This window comes from Neomonachus schauinslandi, chromosome 13 (assembly GCF_002201575.2).
Source record: "Neomonachus schauinslandi chromosome 13, ASM220157v2, whole genome shotgun sequence".
NCBI lineage: Eukaryota > Metazoa > Chordata > Mammalia > Carnivora > Phocidae > Neomonachus > Neomonachus schauinslandi.
This window is the reverse complement of record NC_058415.1, coordinates 81,468,996-81,488,566: the sequence shown is the minus strand read 5'-3', so window position 1 is coordinate 81,488,566 and position 19,571 is coordinate 81,468,996. Positions and strand designations below refer to the sequence as shown.

The 19,571-nt window shown below is 40.7% G+C and overlaps 1 protein-coding gene and 2 pseudogenes across 1 annotated transcript; all 3 read right to left on the bottom strand.

The window, feature by feature from the left end:
* Positions 1-439: 439 nt before the first annotated feature.
* On the bottom strand, positions 440-3,744 carry LOC110581677 (annotated as a pseudogene).
* A 376-nt stretch (positions 3,745-4,120) lies between these two features.
* Positions 4,121-5,053, bottom strand: LOC110581679 (olfactory receptor 1J4-like). The gene has a single exon (XM_021691592.1). It carries the CDS (start codon positions 5,051-5,053, stop codon positions 4,121-4,123), a length of 933 nt encoding a protein of 310 aa, XP_021547267.1.
* A 9,997-nt stretch (positions 5,054-15,050) lies between these two features.
* On the bottom strand, positions 15,051-16,190 carry LOC110581680 (annotated as a pseudogene).
* Between the last annotated feature and the right edge of the window lie 3,381 nt (positions 16,191-19,571).

The following is a 19,571-nucleotide window of genomic DNA, read 5'->3' as shown; positions in this document are numbered from 1 at the left end:
GAATACCCACCATTTGCACTGACATGGGTGGAAATGGAGGGGATTATGCTAAGTGAAATAAGTCAAGCAGAGAAAGTCAATTATCATATGGTTTCACTCATATGTGGAACATAAGGAATAGCACAGAGGACCATAGGGGAAGGGAGGGAAAACTGAAGGGGAAGAAATCAGAGAGGGAGACAAACCATGAGAGACTCTGGACTCCGGAAAACAAACTGAGGGTTACAGAAAGGGTAGCCGGATGATGGGTATTAAGGAGGGTGCATGTTGTGTTGAGCACTGGGTGTTATATGCAACTAATGGATAATTGAATGCTACATCAAAAACTAATGATGTACTATATGTTGGCTAACTGAACATAATAAAAATTTTTTAAATAAATAAGTAAATTCATTAAAAAAAAGACCTAGCCAAGTTACAACTTTTAGAAGAAACGCGTTTACAGCCCCCAAGAATACCCATGACAGCAAGGTTGAATGAACAACACCAAGGACTCTTTAGAGTCCTTGGCTCTAAAGATTTTCTGAAGAACACGTTTCATGTCCTTATTCTTCAGGCTATAGATGAAGAGGTTCAGCATGGGGGTGACCACCGTGTACATCACAGAAGCAAGTATGTTGCCTGATGAAGGGAAAAAGTAAACACCAGCAATTGTCCCATAGTATAAAAACACTACAGAGAGGTGGGAGCCACATGTAGACAAGGCTTTGAAGTTTCTTTTGAAGGAGAGGACCTTCAGAATGATACCTGCCATGTGGATATACGAGCCCAAGATACCACTCAATGGCAGGATGAAGATCAGTCCTCCGTCAATGAGAATAAGCAGCTTATTGCAGGAGGTGTTGAGCAGGAGGACTTTAGCACAACATCAAGATTACAAAAGTGGAGAACGATAGTTCCTGCACAGGACAACCAGTCCATGAAGAAGGCATGCAACAGAGCATGGGTACAAGATAAAAACCAGGACCTAGCCACTAGGATGATACAAAACTCATTCCTCAAGATGGTGGTATAATGGAGAGGGTAACAGATGGCCACATACCTGTCATAGGCCATCACTGTGAGACGAAAGCTATCAATACAACTAAAATTAGTGAAGAAATACATTTGTGAAATGCACCAAGCATAGGGGATGGACTGATCTCAAGCATCCATGTTTATCATCATCTTAGGAATAGTGACAGATGAAAAGGAGACATCTGTGAAGCCAAGTGGCTGAGGGAGAAGTATGGGGGTGTGGAGGCGAGAATCTAGCCTGATGAGCAGGTTCCCCAGCACCGGGGTCAGATATATGCCCAGGAACAGGGCAAAGAACATGACCTGTTGCTCCAGCCGGATGGGGGAGCCCAGAAGGAGGAACTTGGACATGCAGCTTCTGGTTCTCTGACCTCATACTGCTTTTCTATATGCTAGGGATGAAGAAGTTTTGGGAATCTCAGAAACCTAGAAAGAACTATCACATCTCATACTGTAATTTTTTTGGAAAACAATAAATTTTTAACTAAACGCATTAATTTCTCACACCTGTGAATGCATGTACCTTCACTCTGTCCCATTCTGGCTCCAGGAAAACATCTCACCCAAGAGCAGCCAACAAGACCTCATTGCATAAAGTAAGAGGGTGTTTGCTGTTTTACTCAACCATTGTTCCACTGAACATTGAGTCTGTATCAGGACCTCTACTAAGGGATGAGAATGTAGACATAAACAAGAAAGGCAAAGACCTTGCCCTCTATGAGTATAGATCTTGATGAATGTAGAGGGATAATTTACTACACCAAGACACAGCCCAATTGTAATAGTTCACTGTGGCAGAAATAGTAGATGACCCTTGGAAAACTGGTGTCAGTTGTTTCTGCCTTAAAATGACATGAGATTCCAGTGCTGAGGTGGCATTGTTGGGGTGTTGTCATGCTCCTCCTGTGAACCTGGCTTCATGATATCAGACTAGTGATTTTATCCCTGATCAATTGGTTAAAGTGGTGTCTGCTAGGTTCTCTACTGTAAAGTTACTATTTTAATTTCTGTAATTAGTATCATTTGAGTAGATACTTTAAAATGATATAACCATAACTTTTTTCTTATTAAAATTTCACCCACTATGTTTAACACCTTTTTCCCCTTTTCTCTTTTGTTTTGTTTCTTAAATTCCACATATGAGTGAGATCATATGGTATTTGTCTTTCTCTGACTTATTTCACTTAGAATAATACTCTCCAGCTCCGTCCATGTTGTTGCAAATGGCAATATTTCATTCTTTTTGATAGCTGAGTATTATTCCATTGTATGTGTGTGTGTGTGTGTATACTACATCTTAGCGTGTGTGTGTGTGTGTGTGTGTGTATACCACACCTTATTTTTTTTTCTCAGATCTAGGGTTAGGGTTAGGGCCAGGGTGAGAGTATGTGCCTGGTATCCTGCAGTTTGGACACTCTGGAAGACATATGGAGGTTCCTCAAAAAGTTAAAAATAGAGCTACCCTATGACTCAGCAATTGCACTACTAGGTATTTATCCAAAGGATACAAACATAGTGATTTGAAGGGACACCTGCACCCCAATTTTTATAGCAGCAATGTCCACAATAGCCAAACTATGAAAAGAGCCCAGATGTTCATAGAGAGATGAATGGATAAATAAGAGGTGGTATATATATACAATGGAATAATACTCAGCCATCAAAAGGATGAAAACTTACTATTTACATTGACATGGATGGAAGTGGAGGCTATTATACTGAGCAAAATAAGTCAATCAGAGAAAGACAATTATCATATGGTTTTACTCATATGTGGAATATAAGAAACAGGGCAGAGGACTGTAGAGGAAGGGAGGGAAAACAGAATGGGGAGAAATCAGAGGGAGACAAACCATGAAAGACTCTTAACTATAGAAATCAAACTGAGGGTTGCTGGAGGAGAGGTGGGTGGTGGGATGGAGTAATTGGGTGACAGGCATTAAGGAGGGCACATGATGTGATGAGCACTCAGTGTTATATGCAACTGATGAATTACTGAACTCTACACCTGAAACTAATGATATACTATATGTTGGCTAATTGAATTTAAATAAAAATTTAAAAAAGAAAACATATAGTAATGTGAAAAATATAAATTCAAATATATCATATTAAATGTTACTAGATCAAATTCCCCAGAAATACAAGGATTATGAATCTATCTAAAAAGAACACAACCTAACTTCACAGTGCTAACAAGGAATGTCTCACAGATATAAGGACATAGAACAGTTTAAAGAAAATTGATGAAAAAGAAATACCATGTGGGTAGCCAGGTGATGGGTGTTAAGGAGGGCACGTGTTGTGATGAGCACTGAGTGTTATACACAACTAATGAATCGTTGAACACTACATCAAAAACTGATGATGTACTATATGTTGGCTAACTGAACATAATAAAAAAAAGACATAACATGTAAACACTAACCAAAAGAAAGCTGACATAGCTCTACTAATAATCAGAAGAAGTAGATGAGAAGATGTTAAGGCAGGAGCTGCTGCTAGAGATAAAGAGAAATATCTCCTATTTATAAATGCAGTGGTATGATGTTAAATGAATAAAAATAGCTCTCAGAGAGGAGCCTTGCTTTGTAGCCTTTGCCAGTTACCATAGTGTAATTATTTCCAGTATGGCTGATTTCAATCTACCAATGTGATATCATTGAATGTGGAGTTGAAAGAGATGTTCACATTCAACTTGAAGCCAATGTAAGCCAGCTTCAGCATACCACTGCTTTAAAGAATCAGTACACAGGAGCAGATCATGATGAATCTGCATGTCATCAATAACATAGCATATAAATTACATAAGCAATAACTGGGCATATCTAAAAGGGGAAAAAATAAATCCACAATTACAATTATGCAGCATGCTTCACAAGATTTTGCACATTTAAGAGATGATGAACAAGGAGGAAAAAATTAACGGTAAAGAATATTTAACAATCCAAGTAACAAACTTGACCTGGTGGACATATTAACAGCACTATGACAGCAGAATGTATATTCGTTTTAAGTTACATAGAGTTGCCAACCATACAATAGTTTTAGGAGATATATCTCTCTGTGCGTGACTACAATAATCGGATTTAGTGATTGTCACTTAAAAGTTAGCCCTCTTGACAAATATTTCTAGGGCCTGTTTTATATCTTTGTTCCTCAGGCTATAGATGAAGGGATTCAGCATAGGGGTAACTACAGTATACATGACCGAAGCAATTATGTCTTTGTCACTGCAGTCCCATGATGGGGAGAAAAAGTAAACACCTGCAAGTGTCCCATAGTATAAAGACACCACAAAAAGATGGGAGCCACAGGTAGAAAAGGCTTTAAAGAGTCCCTTAGTAGAGGGGATCCTCAGGACAGTTGTCCCTATACGGATATATGAGCCCAAGATACTACTCAAGGGCAGGATGAAAAACATTCCTCCTTCAGTAAAGATGACCAGTTCATTGAGAGAGATGTCTGAGCAGCTCATCTTCAGGAGCACAGTAAGGTCACAGAAGAAGTGGGGGATGATATTATCAGCACAGAAGGACAGTTGGACCAAGAGAAGGGTGTGCAACAGGGCATGGATGCAACAGAAGAACCAGGACCCAGCTACTAATGAGATACACAGCTCCTGCCTCATGACAGTGGTGTAGTGGAGTGGCTGACAGATGGCCACATACCTGTCATATGCCATCACTGCAAGAAGGAAGTTGTCAAGACAACCAAAAACTATGAAAAAATACATCTGAGAAATGCACCCCACATAGGGAATGGATTGTTGCTGAGTCTGCATGTTCATGAGCATCTTTGGAACTATAATAGATGAAAGGGAAATATCAGAGAAGGCCAAGTGGCTGAGGAAGAAGTACATGGGATTGTGGAGGTGAGAGTCCAACCTGATGAGCAGGATGATGAGCAGGTTCCCCAGCACTGTAGGCAGGTACATGCCCAGGAACAGAGCGAAGAACACACCCTGCTGCTCTGGCTGGATGGGGAGCCCCAGGAGGAGGAACTCAGACACGCTGCTCTGGTTCTCCTTCCTCATGCTGTTTTTATCTCTTCTGGCAATTGGGGAAAATAGGGAATGTCAGTAAACATGTCATAACATTTATGTTTATTTCTCACAACTCTTGGTGCATGAGTTAATTTTTTTTAACGGTTTATTTATTTATTTATTTATTTATTTATTTATTTATTTATTTATTTATGTTGTGTTATGTTATGTTATGTTATGTCACCATACAATACATCATTAGTTTTTGATGTAGTGATCCATGATTCATTGTTTTTGTATAACACCCAGTGCTCCATGCAGTACGTGCCCTCCTTAATACCCATCACAGGCTAACCCATCCCCCCCTCCTCCCCTCTAAAACCCTCAGATTGTTTCTCAGAGTCCATAGTCTCTCATGGTTCATCTCTCCTTCCGATTTCCCCCCTTCATTTTTCCCTTCCTTCTCCTAACGTCCTCCATGCTAGTCCTTATGTTCCACAAATAAGTGAAACCATATGATAATTGACTTTCTCTGCTTGACTTATTTCACTTAGCATAATCTCTTCCAGTCCCATCCATGTTGATGTAAAAGTTAAGAATTTCAGACCGATATCCCTGATGAATATGGATTCCAAAATTCTCAACAAAATCCTGGCTAATAGGATCCAACTATACATTAAAAGGAAAAAAATAGCATGATGAAGTAAGAATAGTTACCTCTCCTTTGCCAGTGAAGAATCTGAGCCAGAGAGAGGAAGTCACTTCCTAAGATCATAAAACAAAAAGAAATAAAAGGTATTCAAATTGGCAAAGAAGAAGTCAAACCCTCTCTTTTCGAAGATGACATGATACTTTATGTGGAAAACCCCAAATACTCCACCCCCAAATTACTAGAACTCATACAGCAATTCAGTAATGTGGCAGGATACAAAATCAATGCACAGAATCAGTTGCTTTCTTATACACTAACAGTGCATGAGTTAATTTGTCCATCTCTAGCTCTAATGATATATGAAACTGTCACATTAACCAGATTTTTTTCCCAAAACAACTAAAGGACATTTATTCTTTATTCAACAAATATTTATTTTAAAGATTTTATTTATTTATTTGACAGAGAGAGACAAAGGGAGAGAAGGAACATAAGCAGGGGGAGTGGGAGAGGAAGAAGCAGGCTTCCTGCTGAACAGGGAGCCCTATGCGGGACTCGATCCCTCAACAAATATTTATTGAACAAAAGCTTTGTCCCGTATTGAGTACATAGTAGTGAACAAGAAATAGGAAGTCTCTATGTTCAAGGAGTTTATATCTTTATATCAAGCCAGGTTCACAAACACCAGATTCGGGGAAAGATAATAAAAATTCCTCCTATTACCTATTATGTTACAGGCATGGTGCTGAATAATTTGTGTGCATTGCCTCATTTATCCTCAAAATAGCATGATGAAGTAAGAATAGTTACCTCTCCTTTGCCAGTGAAGAATCTGAGCCAGAGAGAGGAAGTCACTTCCTAAGATCATAAAACATATAAGAGCCAGACTGAACATTGGGCCCCAGTCTGCCATACTGCAGACACTGAGCTTACACTCATTAGTATATAACACCTGCCCAGGACTGGAAATGCATGTGAACCTGCCTGCTTTATATATATATATATATATATATATATATATATATATATATAGCTACTTTTGAAACACAGTTAAGGAAGTAGTTGAGTTCATAGGAAAGAACCAAAGGCCCCTAAGACAAGTACATGAAACATAAAACAACAACAACCCACTCTAAACATTTGGAACCACATAAAATATGACTTATAAACAAAATACAATATCACACATAATTACACACTGAGCTGACAGTTCAAGACCTCTTACCTATTTCTGGTCATGAGTAAATTCAGGAAACTTCTCCCCCAGACTGGGGAGTATACGTGTCTTTCTTCAGACTACACAATCTCATTTACTTAATTATGATGTCTGTCCAAGGATGAAAATGTGGGAGTTACAGAAAGAGACGTGGGGCAAACACTTGAATTCAATGGGACTGATTAGGAGATCCCAGATCACACACACAAATGCCCTGCACTTGTTTAAAGGGGCAACACTTATTTAGACTTCTATGCTCTTGTCTAAGAGAGGAAAAGAATAGGACTGGGGTCAATTACACACACACACACACACACACAAACACACATGCACACACAAAGAAAATTCATGAAGAAAACATACTGCATTGTACTGGCAAGGAAACATCACACAGACCCATACATATGTAGAACTCTAGACACAGAGACACACCTTGCCCACCTAGATTTCCCAGCTCACTCTGACCTGTGCCATTTTCCTGAGTCCTCAGCTTCTGTTGAGAACACCAGGAACAAAGAGTAAGAAGAAAGCCTCTGTGAACCCATGATCTCATGAGCTCTCTGTGTCTGTCCTTGAGCTCCAGGGCAACAGGCAGGAGATAACAATTTTACAAACCTCAGAGAGGACTCATGGAAAGTCTCTAAGCTCCTGGCTAAGGAAAGAATCAAGCAAACTAATGGCCACCAATTCCTATCAGACCTTGGGGAAGAGCCTGTGCGGGAGCTGGAGGGACTGAGCTGTTAGATCCACCTGAGAGGGTGACCCAGATCTCAGGGACACTCTAGGCTCCTTTCTGCCTGTTCATAGTTCCAGGGGGGAAGTAGGAATGGCTTAGCCTCCATCACCAGTGTTGCCAATGCACTGGGTCAGCCCTCCCAACAGCACATTATGGTCCAGGAAGAATAAGTCTGGCTTCTGCAAACTTCCACACCACTTGCTACCATAAGCACTCAATCTAGCTTTAACTTCACATCCTGCAGGTCCCCTCTCTCCCTTGGGGGAGACTTCAGGGCGTGAAGGTGTGCCTTTTCCAAGAGAGCGTAGAGAGAGTAGATTGAGTCCTTGGGCTCAGTTCTCAGAAGAACTGGATCTGGCCTATGCCTCTCATTAATTGTTGGCCCTGAGCCTATAAAGTAATCCCCGCAGCCCTGTTACATCACCTGTAAAGTGTGGATAAAAATACATTGTCCTCAGAAGTTATTCTTGAAATTAAATGAGATGTTTCATGCAAAAGCACATAATAAATGCACAATGGACATCAGCTCTTGTGATCATTATCTTTGTATCTTCCAAAAAAGATAATGATATCTAGAATCACTGTTATTACCATAGGATTGCTATTGAATGAATAATTGAATTAACTGATTAATTCTTCCAATCTAATAGTAAGAATTTATTCCTGCCCTAAGAGATTAAATGAGTTAAAACACATGAACTTAGAACTTTTTCTGGCATTTTCTAAGTCCTGAATAAACTTTGACTATTTTGTTGCTATGGTTTACAGACTCATTACCTTCAGCTGCTCACACATGCTCCCACATTTGTTTCATTAACATCTTAGTTATTGATAACTCCATGTTGTTCAAACCGAAATGTAGGAATCCTTTAGCTACCAGAGGAGAGCTGGGTGGGGGGATAGGTTCAGTAGGTGATGGGGATTAAGGAGCACCCTTGTTGTGATGAGCACTAGGTGTATGGATGTGTTGAATCACTATATTGTACACCTGACAATAATATTACTCTGTAAGTAAGCTAACTGGAATTTATTTATTTTTTTAAAGGTTTTATTTTAGTTATTTTATTTTGTGCAAATATCTTCATATCTTATTATCTCTCTTTTTTTTAACTTAAATTTAATTAGCCAAGGTATAGTACATCATTAGTTTTTTATATAATGTTCAATGATTCATTAGTTGAATATAATACCCAGTGCTCATCATATTTTAATTTCCATCACCCATTTACCCCATCCCCCCCACCTACCTCCCTTTCCGCAACCCTCAATTTGTTTCCCGGAGTCAAGAGTCTCATATGGTTTGTCTTCCTCTCTGATTTCTTCCCATTCCGTTTTCCCTCCCTTCCCCTAATGTCTCCTGCACTATTCCTTATGTTCCACATATGAGTGAACCCATATGATAATTGTGTTTCTTTGATTGACTTATTTCACTTAGCATAATCCCTTCCAGTTCCATCCATGTCAATGTAAATGATAGAAATTCATCCTTTCTGATGGCTGAGTAATACTCCATTGTATATATGAACCACATCTTTATCCATTCATCTGTTGAAGGACATCTCCGTTCCTTCCACTGTTTGGGTTTTGTGGACATTGCTGCTGTGAACATTGGGGTGCAGGTGCCCCTTCTTTTCACTACATCTGTATCTTTGGGATAAATACCCAGTAGTGCAATTGCTGGGTCATAAGGTAGCTCTATTTTTAACGTCCTGAGTCCTCAGCTTCTGTTGAGAACACCAGGTTCCAGAGTGTTTGTACCAGCTTGCATTCCTACCAACAGTGTAAGAGGGTTCCCCTTTCTCCACATCCTCACCAACACTTTTTGTTCCCTGTCTTATTAATTTTAGCCATTCTGACTGGTGTAAGGTGGTATCTCATTGTGGTTTTGATTTGTATTTCCCTAATCACAAGTGATGTGGAGCATTTTTTCATGTGTGTGTTGGCCATTTGGATGTCTTCCTTGGAGAAGTGTCTGTTCATGTCTTCTGCCCATTTCTTGACTGGATTATTTGTTTTTGGGTGTTGAGTTTGATAAGTTCCTTATAGATCTTGGATACCAGCCCTTTATCTGTAATGTCATTTGCAAATATCTTCTCCCATTCTGTAGCTTGCCTTTTAGTTTTGTTGATTGTTTCCTTTGCTGTGCAGAAGATTTTTATCTTGTTGAAGTCCCAATAGTTCATTTTTGCTTTGGTTTCCCTTACCTATAGAGACATGTCTTGCAAAAAGTTTCTTTGTCCAAGGTTGAACAGGTTGCTGTCTATGTTCTCCTCTAGGATTTTGATGGATTCCTGTGTCACATTTAGATCTTTCATCCATTCTGAGTTTGTCTTTGCGTATGGTGTAAGAGAATGGTCCAGTTTCATTCTCCTGCATGTGGCTGTCCAGTTTCCCCAGCACCATTTATTGAAGAGAGTGTCTTTTTTTCCACTGGATATTCTTTCCTGCTTTGTCGAAGATTAGTTGACCATAGAGTTGAGGGCCCATTTCTGGGCTCTCATTCTGTTCCATTGATCTATGTGTCTGTTTTTGTGCCAGTACCATGCTGTTGACCCTGGTAAGATTTTATTTATTTATTTATTTGACAGAGAATAAGAGAGAGAGGACAAGCAGGGGGAGTGGTAGACAGAGGGAGAGGGAAAAGCCGCTCCCCACTGAGCAAGGAGCCCAGTGCCGGGCTCTATCCCAGGACCCTGGGATTATGACCTGAGCTGAAGGCAGACACCTAACTGACTGAGCCACCCAACATCTCAACTAACTGGAATTTAAATAAAAACTTTTTTTTTTTAATGTAGGAATCCTTGACTCCTACCTTTCTCTCACACTCCTCTCAATTCATCAGCAATTCTTGTCGGTTCCAACTTACAGCCAAATACAGTATTCACCAAAATTTTACTACTTCCTCTGCTACCATTCCAGCCTATCATTTCTTAACTGTACTGTTGCAGTAGCTCTTAGGTGGTCCCCCTGCTTCCACACAGCCCCCTTCTCCAGCCAGAGTGATCCTTTTTAAAGCTGAATCATGTTACTCTTCTGCTGGGAAGCTTCCAAGTCTATACAAATAATTCACAGTAAAAATCAAATCATAGGGGCGCCTGGGTGGCTCAGTTGGTTAAGCGACTGCCTTCGGCTCAGGTCATGATCCCAGGGTCCTGGGATCGAGTCCCACACCGGGCTCCCAGCTCAGCGGGAAGCCTGCTTCTCCCTCTCCCACTCCCCCTGCTTGTGTTCCTGCTCTCGCTGTCTCTGTCTCTGTCAAATAAATAAATAAAATCTTTAAAAAAAAAATCAAATCATAAAGCCTAAAGGACCTAGGCCCTGTTGGCTTTAAAATTATCCGTCAAAATATATATATATATATATATATATCTCCTCCTGCTCTTCTACATGCTCACTCCCCTTCAGGGGTGAATCTCATTTTTGTTGCTTGGACATAGCTGGCATTGTCACATCTCAGAATGTTGCAGTTGCTGTACCTGCTCCCTGAAATACTTTTCCTGCAAATGTGCCAGTGGCTCTGTTCCCTGATGCCTTCAATTCTTTGTTCAAAGATCACCTTCTGGGTGAGACCAGTTGTCATCACACCACTTAAAGTTGCAGCCTGTCCCCTGCATGCCTGATTTTTCCACAATACTACATTTTATATCACTTAAAAACCATGAAACTTACATATTAAGTTTATTTTCATTGTCTCCCCACTAGAATATAAGCTCCACAAAAGGAAAATATTTTTGTCTGATTTGTTCACTTCTAGAAATTTCCATAAACAATAGACACATTTAGCTTTTTCTTTTCTAGAAATCAAGTCATGCTGTTTGTGAAGCAAAAGATAACTCATTTTCATAACCTAGATTAAGAAGGCATAAGTAAGCTGTCCGCACAAAGAAAGTTCTAGTTAAAAAAATATATACAGCCTACATTGGTTTAGGGAATTTGGAAATGAGATTTAATGCACTATGCTCCTCTGCTGGGTTTTTGTCACAGGCAAAAACTGATTTAAGGATAATAAAGTCAAAATCTTTGCAATATGTTTAGATTTTAGGAAACAATCAGACACAATGTTAACTAGCAACTACATTACAAATGCAGCCATTCTCAACTTTATTACTCTAAGCACTTGCAGGCACACATACTCTTTATAACTACAGGACATGATAGACAAAAGGACAAGGAAACTAAAATGTTTATTGTTATCTCATTTACATAAATTGATACTATGAATTATCATTAAATTTCATATTAGCCATTTTTTATACAAACAATAACATTTATTTGCCATTTTTTTTAAAGATTTATTTATTTATTTGAGAGAGCGAGAATGAGAGAGAGTACATGAGAGGGGGGAGGGTCAGAGGGAGAAGCAGGCTCCTTGCTGAGCAGGGAGCCCGATGCGGGACTCGATCCCGGGACTCCAGGATCATGACCTGAGCCGAAGGCAGTCGCTTAACCAACTAAGCCACCCAGGCGCCCTATTTTATTATTTTTTAAGATTTTATTTATTTATTTGATAGTGAGAGACACAGCAAGAGAAGGAACACAAGCAGGGGGAGTGGAAGAGGGAGAAGCAGGCTTCCCGTGGAGCAGGGAGCCCGATGCGGGATCATGACCTGAGCCGAAGGCAGACGCTCAATGACTGAGCCACCCAGGCACCCCCACATTAGCCATTTTAATGACTTTTTGTTTATCTAAAACCATGTTCCACAAACCTTCATACTAATTTAACTGTAATGGTCCATATGTTAATTTTGTTCTAAAGACAAGTAGCAGATCACATTTGAGAATTCTTTTTTTTTTTTAATTTTATTATGTTACATTAGTCACCATACAATACATCATTAGTTTTTGATGTAGTGATCCATGATTCATTGTTTTCATATAGCTCCATGCAGTACATGCCCTCCTTAATACTCATCACCAGGCTAACCCATCCCCCCTCCAAAACCCTCAGATTGTTTCTCAGAGTCCATAGTCTCTCATGGTTCATCTCTCCCTCTGATTTCCCCCCCTTCATTTTTCCATTCCTTCTCCTAATGTCCTCCATGCTATTCCTTATGTTCTACTAATAAGTGAAACCATATGATAATTGACTTTCTCTGCTTGACTTATTTCACTTAGCATAATCTCCTCCAGTCCCATCCATGTTGATGTAAAAGTTGGGTATTCATCCTTTCTGATGGCTGAGTAATAGTCCATTGTATATATGGGCCACATCTTCTTTATCCATTCATCTATTGAAGGGCATCTCAGCTCTTTCCACAGTTTGGCTATTGTGGACATTGCTGCTATGAACATTGGGGTGCATATGGCCCTTCTTTTCACTACATTTGTGTCTTTGGGGTAAATACCCAGTAGTGCAATTGGTGGGTCATAGGGTAGCTCTATTTTTAATTTTTTGAGGCACCTCCACGCTGTTTTCCAAAGTGGCTGTACCAACTTGCATTCCCACCAACAGTGTAAGAGGGTTCCCCTTTCTCCACAACCTCTCCAACATTTATTGTTTCTTACCTTCTCAATTTTTGCCATTCTAACTGGTGTAAGGTGGTATCTCAATGTGTTACCATCATTAGCCATCAGGGAAATTCAAATCAAAAGCACACTTGAGAATTCTTATCTTTTCAGTCTGGTATCAAGTGTTAAGGGGCAAGAAGGTATAACTTATACAAAATGCAATGTTATTCAGACCTCTAATCTTAGTCTAAAATTGTTTCTCTTCTTCAAGAGGAAACATAATGTGTAATCTTCCTTCAGAAAAAGAAGTTCATGTATTTTGATATCATGGCAAGTCATTCTTATCTCTTCAGATGGATAAGGAAGTACCTTAAGATGTTGACTTTGCAAAAATGAGAGTTGCTGATAATGCCACATACCAAGGGTTATGTGAAAATAACGAGGACATGAAAAGATATAGCTAAAGCTAAGGCAATAGGTTATGGAGATCATAACCTGAATATTTTTATTTCAGTGGGTTCTAGAAAAATAGGCAGGGAATACAACCAGGCAGGGGTCCAAAAAGGGGAAGAGACCATTGAAATCAAGGAAAATGTGGAGGGCACCAGAAACAAGGACAGTCACTGTATCAGTTAGCTTTTGCTGCATAACAAACCGTTCCAAAACTTAGTGACTTAAACAACAATCATTGTTTATATGACAATTCCATGGGCTGACAATTTGGGCTGGGAATGTGCTCAGCTGGATGGGGCTTCTTGTCTGGGTTTGGTTCTGTTGATCTCAACAAGGACTCACTCATGCCTCTGCTGATACCTACCAGGCAGGTCACCTGGGAGCTGGTTGATTGTTAGCTGGAGAATCTTGGTTCTCCTCCATGTAGCCCCCATCTTCACACAGCCTAACTTGGACTAGTTGACATGGTGGTCTCAAGGTTCCAAGAGTAGCAGCAACAGAGTCTATGTAGGCTTGGAAATCTCACACCACTTTCACTGACTCTATTAGTCAAAGTTAACCACAAGTCCTGCCCAAAGGACTCAGTGGGTAGGGAAAAAACCACACTTGCAAGGAGGGGCTGCAAAGTAACTTGGCCATTTTTGCCACTTCCACAGTTTTTCAAGGTGATGTCCCTGGAGACATCACTAGGAAAATTAAGAACATGGTATTAAGGAGGGTACATGTTGTGATGAGCACTGGGTGCTATATGCAACTAATGAATCATTGAACACTACAAATAATAATAATAATAATAAACTTTATTTTTTTCTGATCCAACTTTAATCTTTTTTTTATTATGTTCAGTTAGCCACTGTATAGTACATAATTAGTTGTGTTTTTTTTAAAGATTTTATTTATTTATTTGAGACAGAGAGAATGAGAGACAGAGAGCATGAGAGGGAGGAGGGTCAGAGGGAGAAGCAGACTCCCTGCCGAGCAGGGAGCCCGATGCAGGACTCGATCCTGGGACTCCAGGATCATGACCTGAGCCGAAGGCAGTCGCTTACCCAACTGAGCCACCCAGGCGCCCCATAATTAGTTTTTGATGTAGTGTTCAAGGATTCATCAGTTAAGTATAAATAAATAAACTTTAAAAATTAAAAAAATAAAAAATAAAACTTTAAAATTTAAATAGCAAAAAAGGATTAAGTAATGAGAAGTGAGTAAACAACTCAATATTGTGCATGACAAAGTTTAAAAAAGTGATTAGGCTTTTCTATTAAAAAATTAAAATTAAAAAAAGAACATGAGTGAGTAACAGCTACTTGGCAAAAATAATTTTCCTCCTATAGGGGCGCCTGGGTGGCTCAGTCGTTAAGTGTCTGCCTTCAGCTCGGGTCATGATCCCAGCGTCCTGGGATCGAGCCCCGCATCGGGCTCCCTGCTCTGCTGGAAGCCTGCTTCTCCCTCTCCCACTCCCCCTGCTTGTGTTCCCTCTCTCACTGTGTCTCTCTCTGTCAAATAAATAAATAAAATCTTCAAAAAAATTTTTAAAAATAATAATTTTCCTCCTATAAAGTATCCCCAGAGCTAATTTCATGTCCCTGTTCTTCAGGGTATAGATAAAGGGATTTAACATGGGTGTCACCACTGTATACATAACTGAAGCAATTATGTCTTTGACTTTGGAATTGTTTGATGAAGGAATGAAGTAAATCATGCAAGAGTCCCATAGTACAAAAACACCATGAGGAGGTGGGAGCCACAGGTGGACAAGGCTTTGCAGATCCTCTTGATGGAGGGGACTCTCAGGATGGTTGCCCCAATGCGGATATAGGAGCCCAAAATAGCACAAAATGGCAGGAAGGCAAACACTCCCCACTCAGTGAAGATAACTAGCTCATTGGGCACCTGGGTGGCTCAGTCGGTTAAGCAACTGCCTTCAGCTCAGGTCATGATCCCAGGGTCCTGGGATCGAGTCCCACATCAGGCTCCCTGCTCTGCGGGGAGCCTGCTTCTCCCTCTCCCACTCCCCCTGCTTGTGTTCCCTCTCTCGCTGTGTCTCTCTCTGTCAAATAAATAAATAAAATCTTTAAAAAAAAAAAAGATAACTAGCTCATTGAGGGAAGTGTCTGAGCAGGTCAACTTCAAAAGGGTAGTGAGATCACAAAAGAAATGAGGGATGGTATTGTCAGCGCAGAAGGACAGGTGGGACAGGAGAGTATGCAACAGGGCATTGGGCACACGAGAAGAGCCAGGATCCAGCCAACAATAAGATACACAGCTCCTCCCTCATGACAGTGATGTAGTGGAGTGGCTGACAGATGGCCACATACCTGTCATATGCCATCACTGCAAGAAGGAAATTGTCAAGACAAACAAAAAGTATGAAAAAATACCTCTGAGAAATGCACCCCACATAGGGGATGGATAAGTGTTGAGTCTGCATGTTACTGAGCATCTTTGGGACAGTGACAGATGAGAAAGAGACATCAGAGAAGGCCAAGTGGCCAAGGAAGAAGTATATGGGCGTGTGGAGGCAAGGGTCCAGCCTGATGAGAAGGATGATGAGCAAGTTCCCCAGCACTGTGGTCAGGTACATGCCCAGGAACAGGGTGAAGAACATGCCCTGCTGCTCTGACCGGATGGGGAGCCCCAGGAGGAGGAACTCAGACACTCTGCTCTTGTTCTCCCTCTTCATTGTCTCCTTAATCTCTGCTGGGATAAAAGGAGTAGGAAATATCAGGGACTGAGATATGGTGGTTATCATAACCGTGTGTACATTACAGCCCCATGCTTTTTTTCCTGGAGACTGTGTCAAAATTGAGATATTTTGCTGTCTGAATCTTCTGTCTGCCCCCTTCTGGTCTCAGAATGCATCAGATTTCCAACAGCAAACAAGATTTCCTTCAAAAGAGACCAGCATAAATTTCTTCACTTATTGAGCCATGTTCCAGATGCTTTCTTGGCACTGAGAATAAAACAGAAAATAAAACATTCAATCCTCTTCCTCCTTGGAGTTCACAATGATTGAGCACATTTTAGAATATTGATCAAGAGCTAGGGCTTTGTAGCCAAAAATCTTGAATTGAATTCCAACCTCAACAATTTACTACCTGAGTGGCCTTGGGCACTTTCTCTATGTCACTGTGATGAGAGATCCTACTCTTCACCATTCTGCTGTTCCTGCCCTTCATTCATTTGGCAGAAAATCCTGGGCCATGTTTGGAATTGTTTCAGGGCTTCAAAATTACCCCAGCTACCTATATTCATACATATGATGACCCTATATTTTATTATCCAAGCCAGGACACTAAGAGCGAAAAGAGAATTACACAATAATTATACCAGAACAACAAGTCTACACCAAGATGTTCCTGGGCAAACCAGAATGTACAGTCACCTACTTATACCACACTTTCTAATTTGCAAAGGACTTCCACATGTACTTACTTACATTAATTAGTAAACATTTATTGTGTGCCTGTAAAGCAGGCATTCCAACAGTTCTTTCATGTTACTATTATGGAAACAGGGGTGAAGTCACATACTCCAGCATGTATACTCATTGATGGACCCTGATCTAAAGCATAGGACTTCTGATAGTCTTTACACTAGAGGCCAGGCAACTCCTTCACTGGGAGTTAAATCAGAGTTAGAGGCCACATACAGAAGCCCTAGAATGGAACCTACTGAAACAGTATCATTCTAAGGCACAGGGATCTGATAGGAGAGCCTCTTCAAAGAACAGAGATGAACTCAGTCATCTCTGAGCTCATCTCAGTCAGTGGGACCGGAAGGAGGGCAGAGACTTAAACCTTTTGCTGATATGTGGCTGCCCGGTGACATTTATTGGATAAGACTTCTCTTTGGAACTCAAGTATTTGGGGGTGAGATCCAAAAGTTTCGCGTCAAGTAGGATCTTCACATTCAGTGATTGGATCAGGAAGAATAGAACTCTGACATAAGCCACCCCCATGTGAAAGAAATAGCTGGCTACATGCCCAGGAAGGAGGAAGGGAAGCTGTCAGCTGGCTCTTTGGATGTTTCCTCTGCCTTTGCACAAAATACTCTATAAACAGTCAAGAAATGACTAGCGAGTTTAAAAATCTCATGCATTTAGGGAATAATCAGATGCTAGCACCCATTTAGTGCATGCTTATAATATGCCACATATTGTGTTGAATACTCCCATCATATTTTACAGTTCAGACTTCTTAGCCTTACAGAGATCAAGCCCAAGGTCCAAAATGAAGTTTTGAAAATAGGATATTTGAATCAAAATGTGTGTGACACCAGAGCCTAAGCACTTAACCACTGCCATGTTCTCAAGAGTAGAAATACAGCATTATGGAAGGCCAATGAAGAAAAGTACCCTTGGAGTACTGTGGAGTCTTCAGATCACATGGACAAATGGCTTACAACCTGGCTTGAGGATGACTGTGCTTGGAGCTGCCTGTCTCTGTCTGAAATAAGAGGAGATAAGACATAAGAGGAGAATGTAGCTGTGAGTGTTATCCAGCACACATACCCATGCACGTACACACACACACACACATTGCCTTATCATGGTTTTAGTTCTCTCCCTTCTATACCCATTCTAGGTTAAAATAGAGTGTGAGTGTTTTATACATGAAAACTCACATGCGGCCACACACACACATACACGCCATCATAGACCTCAGACCTATACTCATCCTCGTCATGACCTATACTCATTCTAGGTAAAAAACAAACAACAAAAAAAACCCCAAAAAAAACAGGGTTTGTGTTACTTTTACATGAATTTACACACAACTGATAAATAGAACACTGTCACACACAATATAATACATAAACATTACAGTCATCCAGACAAAGCACAACCCACCCAAAAAGCACACACTGAATACACACAGGTACACATGCAGACATGTGAACATACCATACACAGACATAAACCTAAACACCATGTGCATACATAGACATACACACATATACCACCAAGAAGAGTTTTCCCTCCATAATCTACTGAACCCCTTCCTATAGGAACAGAGTTGGTACATGAGTCAGTTAACCACTAAGTACACTGGATTATACAAACAACACAAAAAACACACACATGCATACACATTCTTGCATAAACATGCAAGTCCAGTGCCAGGTGGTGATTTTCCATCTTTTTCTGCCCTGAGACACTCCTTGGTGAGCTCAGACACCTCTGGTCAAGGTTATTTCCTGAGCCTTCACTTTCTGTTCAGGAGATCCGGTATTCAAAGAACAAGTTCTTATGACCTAGGGACCTTTTGAATGTTTCATCCCTGTTTTTGAGTGGCAGAAAAATGGGCAAGAAGATCCCCATTCAACAACAAGATTAATACCCAAAGGGAGACAGTATGAGCTTCTGATGAGAGAAGGAACCTATGTGGGCTAATTGCCCAACTTCCTGCCTTCCCCTTGGGAGGTAACCTATGAAGGGACTAGAGGGGCTGAGCCACAAGTCCCAGGAGAAGGTGTCCTAGATGTCGATGTTGATGACATGGGAAGCAGAAGTGACCATGGCCTCCTTGGCTTCTGAAATAGCTACAGCACAGGGTCAGCCTTTCTATACCTCGCAGAATGGCCAAGACAGGGTAAGGCCTGGCCCTTGCAGACTCCCACATCTCAGACCTAGCTTCCATTAGAGCAAGCGTTCCACTGCCCCCTGAGGGCTTGCAGGTCTTCCCATTCCCCTGAGGTACTCTGCAGGCCAGGGGCTGAGACTTGTTTGGGAAGCAGTCAAGTGGTGAGATTGATCCCAGGTAACAGTACCTTGCCTGCAAGGCTATTGTGAGAGTCAAAGGAGATACTGTGTGCAAAAGCACTAAACCCAGCCAGATTCCTAAAGACCAGTTGGCCTAAGGGACTAATATCGTAATGAATTTGCCAAATGTAACATTCACTTTAATAACTGTTCCAGTGAGTAACACACCAACCCAAGTCTTCATTTAATTTTAAATTATGATAGTAATAACTGAAAGCAGACTGTCAATGGGAAACAGGAACACAAGACTTTACTTTTCATTTTTTACTTTTGATAAATCAGACTAATGGTAAGATATGG

Bases quoted from the DNA above. Each gene is read 5' to 3' on its own strand.
- LOC110581679 (XM_021691592.1), bottom strand. From the start codon at position 5,053: ATGAGGAAGGAGAACCAGAGCAGCGTGTCTGAGTTCCTCCTCCTGGGG.